A 26,172-nucleotide genomic window follows, 5' to 3' on the forward strand; every position below is an offset into this window, starting at 1 on the left:
CATCCTGGATATAGCTAATTTATCTCTAATAATCTGCAAGATTTCGAAACCAAGTCGAGTTTGAAGATTTCGAGCATATTATTTTTAACGATGCCAAAATTTAAAAAACAAACTACAGTGTGTTCAAGTCTACGGATTTTTAGATTTACTAAGGATCTACGGATGGACCATAAAATTCTACGAATTTTTCAGAATTACGATAATATTTCTCCATATCTACCATACCAAAAGCTCATGATTTTTAAAAAAAGATATGTTAATCTTAAAATTTAAGTGAGCTCACTGTGAATTTTGTGCAGGTTGTTTTTATTTTGGAAGGAGTTCATGGACGTCAATTGATTTTGTACATTTGATTATCAAACCAGTTGAAAATTTAGAATGTGTCCAAAGTAATCCATCTGTCCGACAATGGATCTTGGTCGTTCATTTACTTGATTACACACCATAAAGGTATCCCCATAGACAAACAGACATAACACTCGCAAATTGTTCATCGGACAAGCATTTAACGGTAAATTTAAAAGTATCGTAGTTGGTAGTACCGCCATCTCTGTGTTTGACGTTTATACACTACCGCCATCTGTTCAGCGTACTTCCCACCACAGTATACTCAACAGATGGCTCAAAATCTCAAAATCTGCTATTTATCAATTTTATCTAGATGAACGCGTCATTGGGACTGTACTAATGGATATTTTTGGTCGCTATTGAAAATTTTGGTTAATTTATGTATGGGCCCAAATTAGGGGCATTTAGGCCGACATCACGAGCAAAGTCCAGCATCAAAATGACAGCAAATTGAAATCAAGTTTTGATATTAACATCAAACTGAAATCATAATTTGATTTCAGTTTACGCAATTAACAAATTTGAAACCTAATTTTGTTTTCATTTTGCTGTACATTTGCTCTTCAAAAATATGTTGTTGCGGGTTTGTTTTTATTGCCTTAGCAATACCTCAAATTGAATACTTGTTATGTTATCAACAGGAAAAATGGATATCAAATTTGGTTTGATGATTGAGTAATGATTATCAGCGAAATCACAACATCAAATTTAGATTTCAATTTGATCTCAGATTTTGCTCGGGATTACATCCATTTCCCCTAAGTGGAAGTTTGCATTCACCTGAAAAATGTCCAAATAAGCCCGCCATGATTTCATATACATATTCACTGTCAAGCCATCTTGAATCCGCTATTTTATATTGAAATCCAACATCATGATAAATCACTATGCGGAAGAACTTGGTTACCTGAACAACTTTCCCTAAGACAGCTTTATCCTATATAGTAAGGCTCTCAAAAAATAACATGTTTAGGAAGTTCACACACATACTAGCGCCAGGTTTTGCGACAGTTATGAACTTATCTGACCACCATTCGGAAGGACTTGATCACTTGATCATCTTTGCCCAAGACAACAATATTCTATATGGCCTGATATATGTATGAATGTATAGGAAGTTTCCATGTACACTAGTAACACACGTGGGAGAATTTTTAACCTATCTGACAACCATCCGGACGGACGTTGTCAGCTGAAAACAGCAATACCGTATATGGTCAGGCTCTCGAGATATAACATGTATTTATAGGACGCACATAATCCCACTAGCGCCACGTAGAGGGACAATTATGTACTTATGAGACCGCCATCCAATAGGGAATTGCTGACTTGAACAAAAACGCGATATTCTATGTTGGGATGAAAGTAACTCCTACAGAAATCCTACCTTTGTGGTCGATCGCGCTGTGGTTGCACTTCATGATGGCGTTCACCGCCAGGGCTACGCTCGGGAACTCGACCAGTCCGGAGGAGGAACGTTCCGATTTTAGCGGGAACATTCGCACTTGCGACGGGTGGCAGTCCTTGGTGGTAAATGCAGTCAGCAGCAGATCCTCGGACATACCGGGTGGGGTATTGAAGAAGTGGAGAATCTACAAATCGAGCGCACGCACACACAATTGGTTATTACGTTATGCAAATTCAAATGCCCGCATTCAAGAAGGCGAGAAGCTAAAAGTACCTTGCTCGGTGGCTGAATGCGATTTTTGCTGGCCTGGGTCAACGAAAGGAAGCGATTGTTCTTGGAGGCGCTGTAGTCCTTGAAGCTGATCGAATTGTCCGGCAGGGTGTAGGGGTTGGTGGACTCTGACAAATAGTTCTGTTTGGAAAATCTGCAATGCGAAAAAAATGAGATTACAATCAAAACCGGCCTGATTGGGAAACGAAGAAAAGCAGGGACCGAAACTTACGCAATCTGGATTTTGCTACCATCATTTCCGATTGGAATGTTGTTCAGGTGCTGGATGCTGCGTTCAACTGCGATGGCGTCTCCCATCTGGACCATGGCGGTACCCTCTTTGGTCTTCAGGAACTTTATCTGGAAATCGAAAAAGGAAATCACAATTTTAATTCAACTTTCAAATGAAAAAACGGCAAATCAAGGTGAAACAGGCGGAAAAAATTGAAAGAAAGCAACCGAAACTATAGGAACAAGAGAGGAAATAAACTTTCTGGGCTAGATTGACGATATTATATTCCTGTTGCAAGTGGGTGGAAGGTTTCCCCTTCCTTCGCACACCGAACGACGTTTGCAACAAGTTTTCCTGCTTCCTGAGCGTAGTTTTGTAGAGATTTGCGCTTTCCATCGGAATCACATCTCACAACACAGGAAAATCTGAAAAACCGGAAGCAAGGCACAAAAACGTGCTACGCTGCTGGCAAACTTTTCACTTGAAGCATGAAATTACGATTGCAGAATACATTTCTTTATGCCAGTCTTCTGCCGTTCCCTCGCACCTCATCAAGACAGCCACTTCCGTTCTACTCAGAGGCTCATTGCAATCAGAAGCGGTTTCAGCTTATGGGAGAATAAAGAATAAGGTAATGAACCCAGCATCTAGCGACGCCCATGGGCTTCCAACTGCTCGTTTCTTTACTGAGTTGAAATTTCCCAGACCAAAGAAAAGTTTCTTTGCTTCATCTCATAATTTCTTGCCATGCTTTTCCGGCCAACCAATGCTTCTGCTAAGCTCGTTTCTGGCTTCTTCTTTTTTTCGACCGCGGTGAAATATGAAGGCAGTAGCCAATAATGTTGCTCGGAAAGTGCAGCCCAGCCTCCTTCTTGCGCCGTCGTCATCGCAGCACAATCGCGCGTCGTTCATCCGAACTCCATAACTAATAAATGTTAAAGTCACGCGCGTCGATAAATTCAATATATCGTTTACTTGGGCGAATATTGAAAAGCTATGTTTGTGGTGGAACGGTGGGAGGGGAATACACTTTGGTCCCAACAACAACGGCTGCTACGGAGAGGGAATTTTGCAATATCAATCCTTTTGAAAAAGTGTGACGTTTCCCGGCTGCTATTTATCCGTGGACGTGGGTTGTGGAATGCTTATGTAATGTATTCAAACTTGGCGCAAGCTGGAGTTTTCCAAAATGCAAAATGTATAATGCTGTCCCGAATGAGCGTGCTGTATCATTAATTGCGCGAAATGCTCTTTTCGGTACATTAGGGAAATTCAAGGGAGAGGTTGGTAAGTATATATAGTGTGTGGATCAATCGATTGGTGAACGTCTGGTTCTGTCTTCAATCTGAACCTTTAAACGCCATGAAAAGTAATTAGCCATTGCAATGCATTGCCTAGCATATTAGCTGTGATTAATGACGAAGCTTGCACTCGGTCGAAGTTGCCCAGATTTACTCACGATTTTCTGTAAAAAAATAACTGTCAAACCTACATCAAGCGAGTACATGACTACATGACTCGATGAACACTAGACTGATGCAAAAATTGAAATTTTCGCTCCACAGTGTTCAAACGGTTTCAAATCGGGTCCTGATTAGCCTCCGAAAGTTACTCATTTGATAAGAAACTGACTTGGCACAAACCATTTAAAGTTTATATGGAAATTACTATGAGAATACACAACTTTTTTTTCATTGTCTTCTAGCCTTTTTACATATTGTACTGTTAACAAATTCTAATGCTATTCTTATGGGAATTTTTATCAGCTTCAACTTTGCAGAAAATCGTTTTTCAGCCAAACGTCAACTTAAATAGTTATTAATTGTTTAAGAGATTGATAATCTTATGGCAAGATTAAGCAACTGTATTGTGGGCAACACTGTATTCCGCAGTGTGACATAGTAGCCATTCTACGCGCCATAAACACCAATGTTGCCAGCTGAACTGTTGATTGAGCATAATCATAAGACATCAGTGAGTTGAATCATTTATAATCTTTGTTCCTTACATTTGATCGAAAAGTGGTCTTCGACAAAGTTGTAGCTGAGAGAATTTTCAACTTGTGAATTTTGAGATTGATATGAACCGAAATTATGGTTTCTCCACAGAAATTCCCACATAAACTTCAAATGGTTTGTGCCAAGTAAGTTTCTCACTAAATGAGCTCAAATTTTGGGAGACTAATCAGGGCCCAATTTGGAACCGTTTGAGCACTGTGGAGCGAAAAGTTCAAATTTTGCACCAGTCTAATGAACACCTGTTTGATCCGATTTGCAATTTTCTTTATTTTTGCAGCAAAATGCCTATAATAAATTCCAATTGTAAATATAGTAATGACCCGATTTTGTCAGCCTCTCCATGCATCAGATTTTTATATTTTAATAATTTCACATAATAGTAATTTCAAACCTTTCTCATTAATCTTCAAGGTGGATGATTAAGGAATACTTTGATATTATTTGGTTTTGGTCATATTAGACCACTGAAAAAGCGCATGGGTTTCGTAGAACATTAGAAAAGATTTTAAAAATGTCTCACATATAAATGCGGAACAGGGTCGGCTACATTAACGTCAGAAAAGAGATCGCAAATTATTGCGATCTGTTTCAACTTCTCATTAAACAAAGCTTATGTTGCCTGGTAGCCATGGTGGGAAAGTAACAAAATGGATAGATTTTTTCGGCTTTGGAACTATACATTTTCTAACCACCTAGTTCGCTTTCATATTATGTGGTAACGAGCAGACATACTGAGTTGACTTTTGTTTGTGTGAAATTCGAAGTAAAAATGTATGGAAATTAGACCTGTGCGCCGATCAAAAAAATTTCGGCGGCGGCGTGATATGTTATTTTCTGCCGGCGGCGGCGGCGTGGCGGCGTCACGCCGTTTGCTTTCGGCGGCGGCGGCGTGGGTCGGCGTAAGTTTATTTTTAATGATTTAGAAAAAAAACTACAAGGGACAGCCCAATGGGGTTATTTGTTAACTGCAGCAGGAGCTTGTGTTTTGTGTAGGAATAGGAATTTTAACGTGGTTCTCTCTGTTTATACTCTTTAGTATGACTATGATTGCCCTGAAAAGAACCTTTTGATATGAATTTTAGTTGGGACATGTTCAGAAAATTAACTCTTTTGGAAAATGTTGGTGGCAGCTGCGTATTCAGTGACGGTATCACGGATCACATTTTCTCGGCACACCTTCAGCACACCTCGGGTTTCCTCGTAAATCAGACCGGATCAGAACGGGTGAATCGCAACTAATGCGAAGGTGCAGTTAGCTACCTGTTATATAGACAACCAGCTCTGCCGGTACCATATTTTCTCACTTCCTATTGGCTATACACAGTAACCAATGAGAAGTGAGAAAATATGGTACCGGCAGAGCTGGTTGTCTATGCAACAGGTAGCTAACTGCGCGTTCGTGTGGTTCTGAATATGGCGATGAGTGTGCAAAATATTACATTTATAATATCAACAATATCAACATTCGAACGCATTGTTATCGATGCGTAGCCATATTTCTGATCGATTGGTGATAAAATTATTGAAATTGGACCAGGGGCAGCTGAGTTATTAACGTTCAAAATCTTTCTTAATTTGTTACATGTTCCATTTTTGGTTTTCACAAAGTGTACTTAAGTGTCCTGAGCGCCATCCCTGGCGCAAAGGGCCAACGTGAAAGATCTCCATCCTGGGCGATTGTTTGCTTTCGCCTTGACCTGGGCCCAGGTCAAATTCCGGTCGACTTGCTTAATCTCCTTGTTTAGGCTTCGCCGCCATGAGCCCCTGGGTCTGCCTCTGCTGCGATGTCCGGCTGGATTCCAATCCAGCGCTTGTTTGCAGATTTCATTTCCGCTCTTCCGTAGAGTGTGGCCAACCCACCTCCACTTACGTTCCCGAATTTCTGTCGATATCGGCTTCTGGTGACACCGTCGATGGAGCTCGGCATTCGAAATCCAGTTGTGAGGCCACCAAGCACGAATTATATACCGCAGGCATCGGTTGATGAACACCTGCAGCTTCTGTGTGATCTCCGCTGATACGCACCATGTTTCGCTAGCGTACAGCAGTACAGATTTCACGTTAGAGTTGAAAATTCGGATCTTCGTGCGGAGACTAATCTGATTTGACTTCCAGATGTTTCGTAAACTCGCAAAAGCAGCCCTTGCCTTCTTGATCCGTGCACCTATGTCACTCTTGGTTCCGCCGTCCGACGCTATCTGGCTGCCAAGATATTGGAAACTTTCAACCTTCTCCACTTCCTGACCAGCTACCGTAAAATTGGATGGATTTCCCGTGTTGATATCCAACGATTTAGTCTTGCTGACGTTGATGTTGAGACCTGCCGCTGAGGAGCGTTCGGCGAGATCGTCGAGCTTACTCTGCATGTCAGAACGCCGTTGTGATACTAAAGCAACGTCATCCGCCAAATCTAGGTCGTTTAGATGCTCCATTGTAATAGGCTGCCAGAGCAACCCACGGTTCGGCACACGGTCGATCGCACCAACCATTATCTCGTCGATTACGATGAGGAACAGTAGCGGTGATAGAATACATCCTTGCCTCACTCCAGCGACTACCCGAATAGGGTCAGATAGGGCTCCGTTGTGCAGCACCCTGCACGTGAAAGCCTCATACTGAGCTTCGATGAGGTTGACGATTTTATCCGGAACTCCCTTGCGCCTTAGGGCGCCCCACAGGTTTTCGTGGTTGAGTCGGTCGAAAGCTTTTTCGTAGTCAATGAAAACCAAGTAAAGGGACTCTTGGAATTCGTTGACCTGCTCCAAGATTATGCGGAGCGAGACAATATGGTCCACACAGGATCTTCCAGCACGGAATCCCGCCTGCTGCCGTCGGAGAGTCGCGTCGATCTTCTCCTGTATCCGGTTGAGGATAACTTTGCATAGAACTTTGAGAACACAACACAGTAACATAATGCCACGCCAGTTATCGCATACAGTTGGGTCCCCCTTCTTTGGGACCTTCACTAAGACGCCCTGCATCCAGTCAGCCGGAAAAGTCGCGGTGTCCCAGATATTGCAGAATAGTTGATGCAACATTTGTGCAGATAGCATGGGGTCAGCTTTGAGCATCTCTGCTGATATGCGATCGACCCCGGGAGCCTTGTTGGATTTCATGGTTCGGATAGCAGCTTCGATCTCCGGTAGGGATGGCGCCTCAGAATTGACGCGAGTGATGCGTCGCACTCTTGGCGGTTCATGCCGAGATGTTGATGGCTGGTTGACCGACGAAACTTGTAGAAGCTGTTCGAAGTGTTCAAACCAGCGTTTCAGCTGATCAGTGGGGTCGGTGAGCAACTGACCAGTCGCGTCCTTCACTGGCATCCTAGGATTCATCCTTGCTCCACTCAGGCGTCGTGAGATATCGTAGAGGAGACGGATATCGCCTGTTGCTGCGGCTTTCTCACCTTCATCGGCTAGGGAGTCCACCCACGCTCGCTTATCCCGCCTACACGAGCGCTTCACTTCCTTCTCGAGAGCCGAATACAGTTGGCGGGCCTGGTTCTTCGCTCCTCTGGTTCTCGCCCGCTCTATCGCGGCTTTTGCATTTCTCCGCTCCTCTATCTTCCTCCAGGTGTCATCCGTGATCCACTCCTTTCTCTGAGCGCGCAGCTCGCCCAGGTTGTTTTCACTCGTTTCAGTAAAGGCATCCTTGATCGCCGTCCATTGCTCTTCTACGCTGCCACCATCAGGAATATCCGCAGCTCTGGTCTCCAGTTCGTCGACGAATGACCTTTTTACTGCTGGATCTTCCAATCGGCGTGTGTTGAATCGCCGTCCGAGCCGCTCCTCCCGCCGCTGGACCCGCGCGATACGAAGGCGGATCTCTCCAACGAGGAGATGGTGGTCAGACGCGATGTCGGCACTGCGTTTGTTCCGAACGTCAAGAAGGCTCCTTCTCCATTTTCGGCTGATGCAGATGTGGTCGATTTGATTTTCGGTATGTCCATCACGGGAAACCCACGTGACTTTGTGCACTGGTCGATGGGGGAAGAGCGAACCCCCGATCACCATGTCGTTATTGCCACAAAACTCTGCCAACAGCTCACCGTTTTCGCTCATTTCAAAGTGTACCCCCATATAGAAATCAAAGACGTAGTCCTACGTAAAAAAAACTTTTCAAGCCACTCACTATCGTTAAAACGCAGGTCACTCAGAGTGTGAATAAATGTTGCGACACTTTCCCGCGGAAAACTTCTTGAATATGGGAAACAGATTAGAAGTTTACTAGTGGACAGACTAAAACCATATTCACTTTTCCTCATATCCGAGAAGTTTTCCTCTGAAAAGCGTCGGAAAATTGACTCATTCTATGAGTGACCTACGTTTTCGCAAATTTGAGTAACCGGTACTCAAATATGAGTAACTCTTACTGGTCTAATTTTGAGTCGTTCTCAATTTGGAGACATTCTCAACGTATGTCAAGTGCTTATTAAAATTGCAGGGGGTGGAGTTGTATGGCAAAGTGTTACAACCCTTTTATTAAGTATAAGAAAAGGTAGAGGTGGGTAGTATTGAAAAGCAATCTGTTGCATTACGTAACAATTTAACGGGCCCTATGATTTTTTTTTTGCATTTATTGAGCATTACACGTTATTAATATGTTGATAGCGACAAATGATGTGCTTTTATTACTCTGATACATATTTGAATGTACGCGCATTGTAATCATATAACTTTTGGTTTATGTATTTGAAGATGGTGTCTTTCAGATATACGTAGAATTCCGCACAACTATAATGTAGCCAAAGGCAAAGTATAATGTAGCCAAACGAACTGTCAGTTAGTGTAGCCAAACGAGAATGACGTCATCATGGTGTTGTTTGAGGGATAAGTATTGTAATATTATGAGAACAAAACGCTTTCCACACTCCACATTCCGATTTATTTCGCGGACAGCGGAAGAATGAAAGATAAAGCAAACCATTCCTCGGTTCATTGTTGCAAAGATTTGCTTTACACTTCATTTTGAACTTTTGTGCACGAAACAAAACAAAACTGCACAACAAAGAGCTCTATGATGGCATGCACTGTTTGCACGGATGCCAGTAAGATCATTTATTTTTCATGGTTGCCAAAACAACTTTTTGTGCCTCCGCTTATCTATGGAATCTATAGTATCTATAGTTAATAATAGTCCCTTATTCACCTTTATGTAAATCCGTTCCTCGTCAGTAAGCCACTGTTTATTGCAAAACTCTATTTTGGCAAATGCTGTAATTGTCAATAATTAAGATTGTTGATTGCGGATTTCGGAATTTACGCGGTTACCTTCGATTCAGTTGCTCCTTCATCCCCAGCTTCATATGTGTGATGATAAGCAAGTCCTCATTTTTTTCAATGATACAAGCTCAGATCGCAAGAGCATGGCAACGTAAGCTGTTGCATTCTTTTCAACAGCCAACAGGGTTACTATAATCTATTAACCAAAACGAAATTTTACTACAATATGTTCACCACCACCATGTCACCATGTCTCAGAAACAGACTAGAATAAAATCACATTGGAACAAAAATGAAACTTTTCACGCTAGACGTTCGCTACGTGATCGACTGTTAACTGGCACGTTTTTAACTTGCCCACTAATTGAGACAATTTTTCAGTTAAAGTACATTTTCTGCCAAAATGATGCAATTTCAAAATTTCAAGATTAACTGGAAGAACACTGATGTTTTTTAAATGCATTGATATTAGTGAATTCCGTTCCTTAGGTGAAAATCTAACATTATTTTCTCAGCTATCGTCTAGTGTACCAGTAAACAAACATCTGATCTTCAATGCACTGGTTGGATATTGATTTTCAAACCCTATATGGTCACCAGTCGGTCAGATGGAACTTCTTAGTAGGCTTAGTTGCTCGAGATATAGCAACAATAGTTTACAATAATTATAATAGTTTCAGAACCACGACTTACGAAAAAAAAACTCACTTTAAACGGCTCAAGAAAGTTTCACAAGTCTTCAACTAGCGCCCACTTATGTGCTGTGAATATGAGATCGTGCTTATTAAGACGGTTCAATAAAGCATTCACGCCAGCTCTATTCAGTTCGAGACTTATCATCATCTTAAGTAATTAATGCCAACGTGTTACGCTGATTGTTTTAAATGTTGGGGCTTAATTAGATTCACCGTCAAATTGAACATTGATATTCGTTTCACACAAAGGAAAATTTTTTTCAAATGAATTTTATTTAAATTCAAATTCGACATCGTGGATGTTGTCATGAATGGGAAACAAAACGTCAAAAATAAAATGCGTAACTGCAGGATCTATAGGTGAGACAGAAGGAAACTTTAGTCGACAGTTTCATTCATCCAGGGTTCTCGGATCGATAGAAAGAAAGAGTCGGCTATTTTCCTTCTGTCTCACCTATAGATCTTGTCGGTCTTGCTCATCGAGACGAAACCAGTGAACTGAGATTTTTGACGTTTGATCAGCGCACCAAAACACTATCTCGAACAAGTACGAGCAGGAGGACAAATCTCGCACAACACGAGAAAAGGGCCTATCATTGTTGATCGATTCTCTTCATCGATTTTTTCATTCGCCAATAACCCAGCTGCAAATGATTTTCCCATTCAGTGAGATGCTTCAGGCGCAAGCTAACAGCATCTTCTGTCGAACTGTGCTGCGAGCTTAGCGAGAAATTCGTTTATGTTGCCGTGGTGAACCAAAATGAAAGTCGATGAAGAGAAGCGATCAACGAGGATAGGCCCTTTTCAAATGTTATGCAGAAATAATGATTTATCCAAGGGGTAGGTCACTCCACACACCAATCTTGGGTCATATTTTTTCAGTGTGCCACAAGTGTGCCGCAGGTGTGCCGATTGTGCCGGTCATAGAGCAAGCTGCGATTTTTTGTAAAATACTTATCCCGGCAACCCGATATTTCTGGCACCTGAAATGTTTTGGTTTGAAATCGCAAAGATAAATCGGTATAGCGGCATTTCGGATTTAAATCTATTAGTGAACTAAGAAGTGCACTGCTGGTCTGAGTTCCTCAGGTATATCTCATTAGAGGCTGTTCATAAACTACGTAGACAGTGTAGGGGGGGTTGACAATTATGCACGGCCCATACAAATTTTAAAAATTTTGTATGGACAATTGTCTACGCAGGGGGAGGGGGGGGGGGTCAATATAAAAAAAGTCTACGTAGTTTATGAACAGCCCCTTAGAGGATGTTCCTGAATATACAACCAAACAGCACGTAATGTTTTGAACAACTTGAGTGACCAGCAGTTCTTTCATTTTATTTACAACAATCAAATGCCTACGAGATTGTGCCAAAAGTGTGCCGATGGATGTGATCAAGTTGTGCCGAATCTAATTATGGCACAATGTGCTGAGTGACTTACCCCATGGATCATCCCTGTGTGCTAGGTAGAGAAAGTGCGAACAAACGTCAAAAAACTAAATGACGCTAAATTGCTGCCTCATACAGGCTGGTTAGAGCTTACTCAAACATGAGTCAGAGGTATTCATTTTCATAACTTCTTTTTAAACGTCAAAGCATGAGTAGTTGGGATTTTTGAATATGAGTAACATTGACGCAACAATATTTAAATAAACAAATAAAAGTGGATCTCAATTTTGAGTTTTCAGCCCATTTTTTGACTCAAAAAAAAAACAAAATGGAATTATGAGCATGCCTGAAAAATCTTATTGCAGCTAAACCGCTACTTTTCAAAATTATGCAACTATGAGATATTATAATAATATTTTTTTATGTAAGATGCAAGAAGAGGAGGTAATGTTTGTGTAGGACACATAAAACCTGTCAATTTTACATTCAGAGGATTACAAAAATTACAATATATCATATCTTCAAATTCATAAAAGTAGCATTTTAACTGTGATGAAATTTTTCAGTCCTGAAAAATACAAAGTGTGCCGTCGTAGAAAAAAATTGAAAATTTCGAAAGAAATCATTCGAAAATGGTGCAAATTGCAGCCGTTACTAAATTTTGAGTAGATTCGATTTCAATGAAATTTAGTGGTTTTTCACTCAATTTTTAGTAGCCATGAACGAGCGTTCTAATTTCAACGCGTTCAAGATGCATTTTACCGAAAAGGTATTGCGGATTTTTCATCGGCGTGACATAAATTTATTCGGCGGCGTGAACGATTTTGCTGCGGCGGCGCGCCGGCTCAATTTCATCGGCGGCGGCGGCGTATGAAAATCGTCGGCGGCGGCGGCGTGGCGCGGCGGCGCACAGGTCTAATGGAAATACCATTACATATTTATTTGATATTTGAGTGAAAAGCTGGTGGAAAAAATAGTGATAATGTGATATAAATTTGATAGAGAAGAAAGTTTTAAAAATCGCGTTAAAGCATGTTAAAAGGTAGACTGGAGTGGACGCCATTTTGATGGCTATGAATTTTCTGGTGGTGTCCAACCCAACAGCTACATTCATGTTAGTATGGAGGGGAAAAGTGTGTACCGTACGAAGTTAAGGTTGTCATGCCGACGCAGCGATGGTTTTGTCGGTTTTGGCTGACGGTGGACGCAGCAGCTTTGAATTTATTTGTTTTTTTTTTCATGGTTTGTAGACAGAGGACGCAATATGTTTTTATATTTTTCCTGGAAAATTTAGGCTTTTTTACACAAGATATTAAAAAAACAGCTACCTATGTGTTTATTTTTCGGTTTTTGAGTTATATTTTTATTGAAGTTATCAAGTCTAAGGTTTCCGGTCAATACTCCTATGCGACTAGACTACTGAAAAAATCGATTTTTTCGACCACACTAACATGGAAATGGGCACACTAATGACAAAATTAAAAAAAAACTGATCTACTATTTTACGATAAGGAACAAAAATACCAATTTTAACGAAATTTTGAGAGCCACTAAACCGTTTTGCTATGGAATGGCTGCTATGTTAAATGCAAATTATTCAAAGGGCACTAGGCTGAATTGATAGATTGAGCATAGGACATTCTTTTAGAAAACACTGAGATCCACGGAATAGCATTTCAATTCTTGGACAGATTTTTAAAAAAAGATAAGATAAGAATTTTTTCTATTATTTGAGGCTAGGCCAGTTTCTTACATTCTTGAACTTAGCGAGAATTCTGACATCAAATATGGTATATTTTAAAGATCTAAGTTTAAAAAAAACCTTTTGGACTTGAAATAGGATTCTGACGCTTCGAAGCCTTGGTTGAAAATTATGATGAGAATGCCAAACGAGTTTTGAGGAGAATTGTAGAGGAATTCTATAGAAAATTATACAGGAATTCTGGCCAGGCTTTCAATGGAATTTGAATAAAAAATTTCAGGAATTTAAAGAGAACTGTAAGGAGTACTACAGGTGAATTGTAAGGGAGTTCTCAAAAGACTATTATGTGGATTAAGAAACTTTACAGCACATTGGGAGGCATTTTAAGGAGCATTCCAATAGAATTCTGAAGGGGATTCCAAGTGAATTAAATAAGGCAAACTTAATGATGATATGACTACAATCCTGAAATTATACCTAATGATCACCGACGGCCGAAATTCTCTTAAATTTTGATCGATCAAAGATATATTCGTAGGAGAAATGCAAGGAAGTATGGATAATTCCAAAGGAAACTAATTCTAAATAAAGCTCCACATATTCTTTGCAGAATTTTAAGCTAGTTTGAAGATAATTACAACTGTATGCCTAAAAGAGTTCATACAATTTTTGAAGAAATATCCAAAGTTTGGGAGGGTTTGACAGGATTTTTTTTTGCATATTTCCAAAGAAACTCTGAGTAGTCATCCAGGAAATTAAGATTAAATTTTTCCAGGGGATTCTAAGGCGAGTTTCAAGAGAACTACAATAAAATGTCAAGGGATCCATCCCAAGAGCATTTTGAGAAGCATTTCAAGGAACGTCTGAGAAACATTTATATGGAATTCTCCATTTTCACTTTTGGATAATACTTTTCTAAATTCTAAATGGCATGCCAAGAGATTTCCAGGAATGTTTCAGGAATAATAAAGCACATGAAGTTAAAGCAAAATATCGTGAGAATTTTTAAAAATATTAGGATAACTGTAGAGTAAATTTCAAAAGTTTTCTGGAGGGAATTCCCAAACTGTTCTCCCAAGTAACAATTCAAGCTGAACAGTAAGAAGAGAAGCTGATTATTGGTTGATTTAAAATGTACAAAGCTGATTAACAGCAGGCTGAATATATAGTTGATTAGTAGTGCATGAAGCTAATTGTATCCCCATAAATAAACCTCAATAAGTTAGCTGATCTAAATATTGAACAAGCCTTATTTTAGCTTAACACTACTCCACAAATCAGCAATGCACTACAAATATTTTGATAGCCTGATTTGTTAAATGCAGTTAGTGTCACTCGTTGCATTTCCGGCATCTTAGTTCTTCTAAACTGCGTACCTTTCTAATCCCAAGCAGCGACAGCAGTAGAGACAAGGTAGATGAGCTTTTTAGGAATAGCTCCAGGTAGAAGTGGGCTGCGACGACGTTGGAAGCATTAACATTTGTTTTTCTGTGTTTACAATTCTGTATTGCTGTATAATACTCTTCCGGTTGCTGTTATTCAACTTAAATTTGACGTGTTTCAAGTTAATGATCATACCTTTTGCCACACATATGCTTAAGTGGTCCAGTAGGTATGATTGATGCCTGTGAGAGTGTGAATCAGCGACTGCCGGTTCGAATCCCGAAATGCAAAGGTAATTTTTAGACTTATAATAACAATCTAAATATGTAAATCCAATTAGTTAGTCAGCACCTTGTTGCAGTTCCATATAAATATAGAAGGTATGAAGCGGTCTTCGATTATTTTATTCTAAATAAAACTAGAAGGCTGAAAAAGGGCTGGAAAAAACTGTTATTTAATGCCTTATAAAGCTTATAATTTATATAACTGTTAAGCTTTTGGCTGATTAAAATCACCAGATTTAGATGTTCACAAGTTGAACAAAGGTTAGCGTGGTCTATGTACAACAATTATTCAAACTAAGGTAGAATTAAAATCGATTGAACAACACTTGTTAAGCATCAAATTGTTACCTGGGATGCAACAGAAATCCGATTTTTATTGAAAAAAAAATCTACGGAATACCGGAAAGATACATAAGATCATTAAGGGGAATACTGAAAGCAAAAGTAATTCTGAATATATTTTGCAATGATCCTAACGAAATCCATGAGAAATTTGAAAAAAAAATCCTGAGATAAATTTCAAAAAAATTATGCAGTTTTAGATTCCGTACACAGAAATCCAAGATCCAGGATTAACATAAATTGCCATGATTCTGAGACTTCAGTTGAGAACAAATTTCAAGATGCTGGTCTAAAAAACTGTTCAAGATTATGGGGCTAGATTAAAATTCGAAGAGAAATAATTGAGATGCCGGACTTCAAATATTTACTATCAAAAGTTATATGTAAATTTTCTAATCAAATTCCCGGTTATTTCCCGTTTTATTTTCAGTTGTTTTTGATACCTAGTTAATTTCGGGTTCTCCCGATTTTCCCGGTTCAGTTCGTAGAAACTTCGTAGAAATTCTGGGAACTTCGTAGAGCTTAACAGAGCTTTGAATTAAACAATTCAGGAAGCTTAATTAAAATAAATGAAAACTTTCTACAAATTTGGGGAACTTAAATTAAGATCATTGTTAGGGAACCCCATTGAAAATCGGTGACTTTCTTTCAATTTCAAGACACTTTATTGAAGTTTAATGGACATGAAATAGTTTGAGGTAATTCAGAAACCTTTGTGGAACGTAAGAGAACTCCGCAGAAAATCAATTGCAGCGAACTTTGTGGGAGTTTAGCGGTTTACGTGGCAATTCGAGGAACTTAATTAAACCTCATAGAAGTGCAAAATTTTATGTAAAAGTTCTGAGAGCTGCTTTAAAATCTGGCAAAGGTTAGGTTATAAACATCATTATAGACATCATATCAAGAAGATTGGCAACTTTGCCAGAATCCAAGCGACCGATACAATAGCGCTGCGCTTGAGTGAAGGTGGAAGCAACGCATAGAAAAATGAGCAAATACACAAACCTTTCTTCTGAGGATGTAATCTTTGCTATTTAATTCGTTCGAAGGATTTACATTTGAGCGGCAGATGACGCTATTGTACCTGTCTCATAGCATTCGTATGAGAAAATTGAAGAGTTGTCAGTCTTCTTGATTTGATGTCTTCGGTTATAGGTGATCCGGAGAAGTTCATAGATGTTCTGAGATATTGGTAGAATTAATGTAGCCTTAAGAGATGAACCAGCCTATGGCTGAAAGTCTCGTTAATAAAGATAACTTTGTGAAAGTTGATGAATTTTGAAGAAGTTCAGAAAATTTTGTATATTTTTAGGGAACATTGTACAACTTATGGGAAACTCGTACAAGTTCTTCAAACTTTGTAGAAATTCAGTGAACTTCCTAGAAGCTTAAGACACTTTGTGTGAGCTATGGAAAACCGTAAAAGTTGACGAAACTTCCCACAAGTTCAGCGATGCCTCCCTAATAAAGATAAATTAATTAATTAAGTTCAGCGATCTTCTTAAAAACCAAGAAAACTTTGGATAAGCTCAGTGCTTTGGAAAGAAGTTCGGGGAGCTTCGACTGAGTTGATGGAAAAGTTCCATGAATCTTTGAGGAAGTACAGGAACCTTAGTGAATGTTCAGAAAAGTCCGTAGAACTTTAGAGAAGTTCGATGATATTCACGGATATTCAATAGTATACAAAAAAATAGTATTTTCTGGCACATTTTAATTAAAAAAAAAATATAAATATATCCAAAATCTAAGAAAATCAATTCTTTACTAACATTCTTGAAACAATTTTTTTATCTTATCATGAAAAAATAATTGGATTCTGAAAAAAAAACCGAAAACTTATTTCCATAGAAGAAAATGATTTAACACTCAAATTTTCTTTAGGATTGGAGAAACACAAAATTTATATTTTTTTATATCTTCTCTATATTAAGAAGTATTATTTTTTCGAGGCAGTAAGATTATATATTACGAAGATCTGCAACTGTCATCATTGCGACTGGTCGTGGTAGAAAGCGAATCATCGATTTTTTGGTCGACAAATGAACATAGGACCTATTCAAAAATTAATCGAGACTACTATAAATTATACATCTGAATTGACCTCTAAGAAAACCGCCATTTTTCTTATATTTTTAGTTTTGTTTACCTTTAAATACTATCTATTCATAATTAATATAACAACTCTCCTGAACATTTCAGAGTGGCGTCTCTTGTCGTTTTTGAGATATGACCGAGAGTAGTTACATTTCAATGATATAAACCGGTCTCCCGCAGAAAGCCAAGGAGGGCAGCATTTCTGGTGGGATCGTCTCCCAGAGAAGTCTTTGTTATAGCCATAATTGGTACTATTACCATAACTAGTCTTCCCCTTCCTATAAGAGACGAACCAGCCAAAGGCAAAAAGTCTATCTGAAGCTAACTAACTTTCTCTTCCTTCACCCATCCGGGAAATGTAAGATTCTATTCCAGATTTGCATAAAAGTATACAGAATTTGTAATTCTTCCCTAGGGCCATCAACTGAAGCCGTAGTGCCAAAAAAATTGGCACACTTACCCAGGGAAGCCAAAGAAATTTCCAATCCGAAAGATTTTTACATTGCACCAGAAATCGAACCTGCCGCCACCGGCTTGTTAGTGCCGTGCCTTAACTGACGATAGCCTGGTCGCATAACTAGAACATTGAACATATTTTCCCAATCTCGCCCACCACTTTCATCTGCAAATCATCAATTACTGTTAAACGAATTTCGTTTACCCATACCCAATGAACTGTTGATTCGAATATGCTGCTCCCTAGTGAAACGACAGAAAGAATGCTCGCTATATTGGTTAGAAAATAGTTTCATCTTTTGTTGGTTGGTTGGTTGGTTATCCAAAGGAAAGCGTGTGCTACGACTCTGGATAGCCACACTTGTGCAGAGAATGCATCATGCATTACCAATTTTCTCTCCACTTTCAAGTTCAACATACGCTCGCTGTGAGCCCTTGTCGGTCCCTACACCGATCGACAGCCGAGAAAACCAAACGTAGCTGGGGCTTTGCACGGTCGATGAGAGTAATTCAGAATTGAGTCGAATCTTACTCAAAATTACCAAACAGAGAGTCTACTCGATTTTCCTTAAAAGTGGACTAGATTTTCTGGAAAATCAATGAATATTTTACTCAGTTACGATTTCCCTGAAATTCGAGCCGATTTTTAGGAGGAAAATTTTACTCATCCATTTAGTAACCATACTTTTTGCAAATTTCAGTCGAATTCGACCCAATTCCGAGTTACTGTCATCGGCCGTGTGCTGTGCGAGGACGACAACGAGAGGAATAAATTTTTCACACCATCAGAGCTTATCTACTTTCCACATGCCTCATTTCACACAATGATTTATCTGCCACTTGATATTTGTTTTTCTCGGTGGCTTCTTGGTTCGGTTCGCTCTTTCGTTCGAAGCAACACAAAAGCGTCCGTGTGTATTTAATCCACAAGTGCGAAATTCTTGTGCATCGGCGGGACGGAACGTCATCGTTGGCTTCGTCCTCGAGACGTCGTCGTCGCATAGCATAGCGTCGAAGCATCGTCGTCGTCGTCGTCGTCGTCAGCGTCGTCATTGTGGTGCTCTATCTAGAAGAATGGATAGCTGTCGCAATGTGGCCGAGCATTCTTCTTAGCCGCATCGTGCACTCTTGAACCGAGATGATTAGAAATGTACGTTACGTTGACAAATGTGTTGTTAGAATTCATCGCAACAATTGCTACAGAAAGCTTATTTTAGCGCTCATCAACTAAATTATTGCAATAGAGAAAGATGGCATTGGCCATTCGTTCGCGATGGAGACGCATGGTGAGTTGTTTTCGTCACGGTTTTTTTCAGTTGATTCAACAGTTAACCCTTCTATTTATTTACAAATAGCTATTGATTTTAAATATCTATACACTAATCCAGGCCTCTGCTGTTCGGTTTTTGAACTACGGAACTTTCCGGTTAAAGTTTAAAAATAATTGAATGTTCAATAATTAGAGAATGTATTCCGAACTTCTACAGAAGGTGGTAACGAGAAATTTTTTTCCAAAAGTAAATTCACTATTAAAACATATGGAGGAAAAATGTCGTGACCCCATCTATTTTATGTCATTTACTAGCTCTGGTACATACCCATTTAATGATGAAAAATGAAATTGGTCGATTTTATTGATTTCTTACGTGTACCGGTCACTTGAAATTTTACCAGCCATTTCAGCTATAATTACCGACTTCGGTGATCTGAATTCAGTGTGTACGTCACCAAAGAACAGTGTAGCAGTGGGATACGATTGTATGCACACTTAATAATTGACCGCAAACGCTGCGAATCTGCGCGACACCACATCGTCATAAATCAATTCCCCCGTTGACGACATCAAAGTTAGTTTGAACAGCCATTTATTGTGGATGGAGTGGGGATATTTATGACCGCCATAAGTAAACCGTACGAACATTTCTCACAAACCACCAACCATGCAGAGCCCTCAATCCAAGTCCAATTCTGTCCGAACCCACGAACAAATGCATGCATGCGTGCGTGACAGCACCGGCAGTGATTGAACATCATCCAAGTGTCGAGCAATATTTCACGAATCTATCACGCGACCACATTTACCGTCAATCAGTCAAAATGCACGCACATGAAGCGGAAGGAAGGATGGACGGACAACCGAATATCGGTCAATTGCGGCTTGGTACTGCGCCTGCCAACGACGATGCACGGAGGGGTATTTCTTCTAATCTAACTGGCCAAAAGTCGATTTTTAAAACTAATAAAAATTAATCTTTAATTGTTGCATTGCATAGCCGAAAGATAGGAGAACAATGTTTCATACCTTTTTATTTATTATTCAAGCTCACAACGTTTGGCTATTTTTACTTCGTGCAAAATCGCTCGAAATGATCGTTGTAGTTTTCTTACAATTGAATCTGTTTATAACAAATGTGCATTGATTTATTGAAATATTTATTCAACATGATATCAGTTGATTTGGCTAAATTTAGAATTCATTCAAACATTTCGTCCATTTAAATGTAGTATTTCAATATATCATGGTAAGAAAGATAACATATTCTGTGATGACACATATGTATGGAAGTGAAATGCTTTTACTGACATTTTATAAATCGCTTTTGTTTTGCTAGTCATGAAGATTTTTGTTTGAAATTTGATCAAAAAAGGGCAGGTCTTGTATTTAGAGGAGGAGGGGTACACGACGTTAGGCATACGGTCGTCAGGCATACGGACGTTAAGCATACGGACGTTAGGCATAATGCACGATAGGCATAATGGACGTTGGGCATAAAGGACGTTAGGCATAATGGACGTTAGGCATAATCCACCCGATGAATTCCAGAAGGATGATAATGGGGACTGTCTATTGATTGCTGACCTCGGTGACAATAATGCAATAGCCTTAATTTTTGGAACTCATGAAAACTTGCGACGTCTTGGACAGGCAAAGTATTGGGTTACAGATGGTACGTTTGCCACAGTTCCTTGTTTGTTTCGGTAACTCGTCACTGTTCATGGAAGTATCGCTCCCTCACATCAGCAGACGGTTCCGCTAGTTTTCATTCTGATGACAACAAAAACAGAATCGTTGTATCGAAAAGTATGGCAGGAAATCCTGGAAGCAGCAGGTATGTTTTTTTTTTTATTTTTGAATGAAAAACCACAGAATTTACCATTCTTCATTTCATGAGCTGTTCTTTGGCATCATATTTTATTCAACCTTAGCTGTTTTTTTTTGTTATTGAATAAAAAATCACAGAATTCACCATTCTTTATTTCATGAGCTGTTCTTTGAGGAAAACCTTTTCTTCTTTGACAATTGCAATATGTGTGTAAGAATATATTACAACAAATGTGTGGTTTTTTTTATTTCTAGATGCGATTGATTTCAAGATATAGTTCAAAACTATGCTGAGTTTTCATTGCCAGATTACTTAACCGCTATGGATCTAAATAAATATATAGCTACGTCACTTATGATATGATAAATAATGGATTCCAAACTGTGCTTATTAAATAAACTATGTTTGTTTAACTTGTATCATTGTTATTCAACGCTTAGCCTAATTTAAGCATTATTTACCATGCTCGAAACAGGTTTCTAGAGTTGCACAGCAGCAAGGTATTTTATGCCTAACGTCCATTATGCCTAACGTCCATTATGCCTAACGTCCGTATGCCTAACGTCCGTATGCCTAATGTATTTATGCCTAATGGGGTACACTCGAGGAGGAGGGGTTGCCTTCAACATTTTGTTTTAACTTGAATCACGTTAACAACTTTCTGTATTGATAAGCTGCTAAAGGTGAAAATGTTACTTATTAATTGAATTTTTTATCATTTATACTGAAAAATATAATATTTGTAAACATTATAAGGTTAGGTTAAGTTAGGTTAGGTTAGGTTAGATTAGGTTAGGTTAGGTTAGGTTAGGTTAGGTTAGGTTAGGTTAGGTTAGGTTAGGTTAGGTTAGGTTAGGTTAGGTTAGGTTAGGTTAGGTTAGGTTAGGTTAGGTTAGGTTAGGTTAGGTTAGGTTAGGTTAGGTTAGGTAAGGTAAGGTTAGGTTAGGTTAGGTTAGGTTTTTTTTTTATTAAGGAGGCTTTCAGCCTGAGGCTGGTTCGCCTCCAATAAACATTATTAGTAAAAGAGAGAAAATGAAAAATTTGGATAATAATTAAGATGAAAATATTTTGCTATGTAAAATGCCCGACTCTAGGTCAAACACAAAGTTGTAGGGAATATTGAAATGTTATCTTTAGTTAAAATCAAAAATACAGAAACAAACAGAGGTTTTTGGCGCAAAATTTAGCTTAAACCATTCATATAAAAATATTACAAATTTGTGTTTTTCTTTCAGTGTACATTGTTTTATTTTTGCTATTTATAGTATACACTTCTCAACACTTCGTCCTTTGCCGGCAACTTAATCAGAAATGTTACTCAATGTACAAATTTTCAAAAAAAAAACTTCTTCAGAAAGAGACCCTCCCTCGCAAAACATGACCCAGCCCTTCCTAAGTAACATTGCAAGTTTTATAGTGGTTTTAAAGCACTACAAGTTTAAATCATGGTCTACAGAACCCTCATAAAACCAAATTTTTTACTTGGGTTGTTTGACCTAACATCATTATAAGTCTATCATAAAAATGAGCTTTGGACAAGTTGGGGTGGTTTAATATTTTTGCCCAGCTAGAATGGAAAAATACCCCACTGTGCGAAAGTGCTTCTAGTAGCATGGTCCATGAATGCGTTTGATTTGTCATTTGGTCACTTGTTGGGTGTTACTTCTTGAACCAGTCTATTATGCTTACACCAGACGGAACCACTGCGACCAGTGCCAGTTATCAATCAAATTAATTAGCATGGCATATTTCACACGTTTAATCGAACTATGATGTTGATGTGGTGGTTTCAAAAAAGCCTGTTCATCCACCCGCCCCAGCATCCGAACAACAAATGGTCTTTGATGATTCAATTCCACAACATGACCAGCGCAATCCGACGTTCAACTAATCTATCAAGTAAATGGCATCCATCAAGCATCACTTATGGTCAGTCGGCTCTCTCCGTACCTTTCTAGGTTCAACCACTCAAGGTGGTGGTAAGGAAACGATTTACATTGCTGGCTGCAGTTTCGGTTGTTGATATGCATGCCCGTTCTCGAATATTAATTACTCCTCACCCCTCGTAGCGTATAATGCAGTACCTAATACATGGTCGGTCACAACTTCAGAAATACCCTCCTTCCTCCCTCAACTGCTACGTCATGTTAGCATAGGCCATTTTGTTCGTTGACGAATTTCACGTATCGTGTGAGTGAAGTTTTCTCATTTGATGCGGACTGTGTTGCTTTTGATGATACTCTATGAACATATACAACTACATATACAACTTGTGCTATACTGGTTTTCAAGAAGATGGAAGAGTCATTTGGTTGATTTATTCAAGTTATAAAGGGGTTAATTCAGGGTGGTAGAGCATTGTTATCTAAATTTTACTACGCGGGACTAGAAATGAGTAACACCGTTCTCAGCGTTGGACAGTTCAACATTTGGTGGAAATCAGGAAAAACCCGTGAATTTCGATGACACACCAGGAAAAAATATACTTCGATTTAAACATAAAAGTTATTGGACCTTGTAATGGAAGACCTTTGGACTATGTTTTTATGATGACTTTATCCTTAGAAACACTATTAAAAAATAGTAAATTTTGTTGAAATTTTAGATTTAATTCAAGGTATAACACTAAAGTAGTTGAGAGAGAATTTTCAAGGGAGTTTTCGGAAGAACTCTACAAGAATTCTGACTAGATCTTCAAGTCAAGTGTGAGAGTTCAGAGTATTTAAAAAAAAAAGCTTTGGTGGTGAAAATTTCATGAAGACAATGAAAAGGATTCCAAGACCCGCGAAACATACCACGGAAAATTGATTTTTTTTTCCTTGATTTGTTTTCCGTCGATCTTGTTTTCCGTGCTGAGCACCAATGCTACCGGCGCTAGGAAGGCAGCTCTCACACCTGGACCCTACCTATCGACCCATTAACTCATGAATCGGGGAACAACGACTTTACTTTCTTTCCGAAGGAAGGCGTGATCAGTGATGTTATGCCTCAGAACATCCCGGCGGCGCCGACTGGGATTGAACATAGGCCTGGGTGAGAGGTAATCACGCTTACCACTATACCACTGGCGCCGAAGGAAAATGGATTTGTTTATGTACAATTCCAATGCAATTCTACGAAAATATTTTTTAGATAATTGTGTGGAGAATTCCATGTGAATTGTCAGAAGGATTGAAAGGAGAAATCCAAGATTATGCTGAGCAAATTGTTGAGACAATTTTGAGGTAAATGTCATTGGAATTCAAGCGAATTAAAAAAAGTCAATTGAAGTGTCAAAATTCAAAAAGAATCGAAAAATGAATTTCTTGATTTAATTTTGGGTGCAGAGACTATGGAGTTTGTAGAAAAAAATCTTGAAAGTCGAACGCCCGAGTTCCATTTTCAAAAAAAAAAATGAAAAGTCTAGGAATTAAGCGTGATTTTGTCTATTGGATCATCAGAAGGTACCATGACACTTCCTCGTTGAATGACCGTAAGTGATCCGGCCGAGCACGTTCAGTGAGGACGGAACGAGTTATTAAAATAGCCAGAAAAAGGACTTGACGTAAAATCCCAGCGTTCGTACGTAAAATGGCTGATGATCTTAATATTTCGAAATCGTTCTTGCATAATGTCCTGAAACTTGACCCGACATTTCAAGAAACGGAAAGCTTCAAAGAAAATAAGACTCGCAAGGGCAATTCTTCAACTATCACGGCACGCTGGGAAATAGTTTGACCTATTACTCTGGAGCAGTGTAATAATGTTCAAAACGACAGATTGTGGGCTTCCACCTCGGAAAATGGGTCAGGGAGTGTCAGCAATATTTCACGGTTCCACAGTACCGTTCCAGTGATGGTTTCTGGAGGAATATGCAAGTGCGAAAAGTTAACGCTGTATATTATGAAACGGATTTTTTTGGAGAAAGTTGTCAAACCAAGTGTTTAAATAGGATGGAGCATCCTCTCGCACAGCAAGCTCGTTCAGAGCTGATGCAGAGATAATTTGACCAACATTTTAGCCAAAGGTAAATGGGCTATAAGTCGAAGGTAAACGAGCACAGGGTATCTAATTTGATCCAATTAAAAGCAATAATCCAAAGAATATGGGAAATGCCTATAAAAGTCGTGCTTGCCATCTGTAACGCATTTAAAAAACGATTCAAATGATTCAAAATCAGAAGATAATTTCAATGGAATTTCAAGGAGAATATCATTTGTTTGGCAACATTCCAAGGGAAGATTACAAGAGAAATACTTAGCAGAATTACAAGGTAGTTCTGACACAGATATTCCGAGGAGAATTCCATGGAGATAATGATAAGATTCATAGGACAATTCCAACGGAATATAGAAAAGAATTCAATGATGATAATGATGATAATTGTCTACCACTCATTGTAACACGAAAACTAAGTCCGATAGCAGTGGGCTCTCCTCACTATTTGATTTGATCAAGTTTAATAACCTCTGCTTATCCTCAATATGTCACTGTATAAAGGGCCAAAAACGGCTTGGGTGAATCGATAGGCAAAGTCACTTATACGCCTCCATGGGAAAGCAAAGAATCTCCATCCAGCAGCATGATCATACAATTGGTCAAAAAACAAGCCGTCAAACAGAAGGATGTCAGAATGGGTGTGGAGAAGAGCCCTCTCTTTATCCACTAAATGTTAACAATAGGGAGTTGACAATTGCACTCTCCCCATCCAAATCGCTTCAATTGGGTGCCCTGATGGTCACTCCCAATCCCCAACATAGGTATATATATAATACAGGTATACCTCGATATAACGTAACTGTCACTTTTGAGTTTCATCGTCGATTTCTCGTAAACAACAATACCAACAATACAATCACACAAATAAACATTACGATTAGATAGGGGATTGTCTCACCTAAAAAATTATAAAATAAGCACAGCAAAATAATATTGACAGGTTTCAGCAAATTCTGCTTCGATGGATTCTGTCTCAAGGCATTAAAGTCGTCATCGTCCTCCTCATTTTGCTCATACACGCTACTTCCCAAGTAACAATTTAACAGCCTTTTGGCTTTCACACTAATTATTGTGGTTTTATAACTCTAACACTTCCTGATAAACTGCTTCCAATGGAAGATAATCGCCCTTATCGAGGATGCCACGCAACGCTGGAGTAGAAGCTCGATGCAATGATCGAACAACAAAACTGTTGAAAGATAAAAAAATTTTGACGTTTAACTTTTTCCAGGCAACTTTGAAACCAT

At 39.0% G+C, this 26,172-nt stretch overlaps 1 protein-coding gene across 2 annotated transcripts in view; it reads right to left on the reverse strand.

The window, feature by feature from the left end:
- The window catches only part of LOC135712737 (heterogeneous nuclear ribonucleoprotein L-like), a 649,787-nt gene that overhangs the window by 23,168 nt on the left and 600,447 nt on the right, over window positions 1–26,172 (reverse strand). For both annotated transcript variants that reach the window (XM_065235779.1, XM_065235780.1), the window contains 3 exons: window positions 2,259–2,386; window positions 2,030–2,180; window positions 1,736–1,940 (listed from right to left, as the gene is read on the reverse strand). In XM_065235779.1, coding sequence (XP_065091851.1) covers window positions 1,736–1,940; window positions 2,030–2,180; window positions 2,259–2,386 — 484 coding nt within the window. The remainder of the gene's footprint in view (window positions 1–1,735; window positions 1,941–2,029; window positions 2,181–2,258; window positions 2,387–26,172) is intronic.

This window comes from Ochlerotatus camptorhynchus, unplaced genomic scaffold (genome assembly GCF_037179485.1).
Source record: "Ochlerotatus camptorhynchus isolate MF236.1 unplaced genomic scaffold, CSIRO-AGI_Acam_v1.1 ptg000503l, whole genome shotgun sequence".
Lineage (NCBI taxonomy): Eukaryota > Metazoa > Arthropoda > Insecta > Diptera > Culicidae > Ochlerotatus > Ochlerotatus camptorhynchus.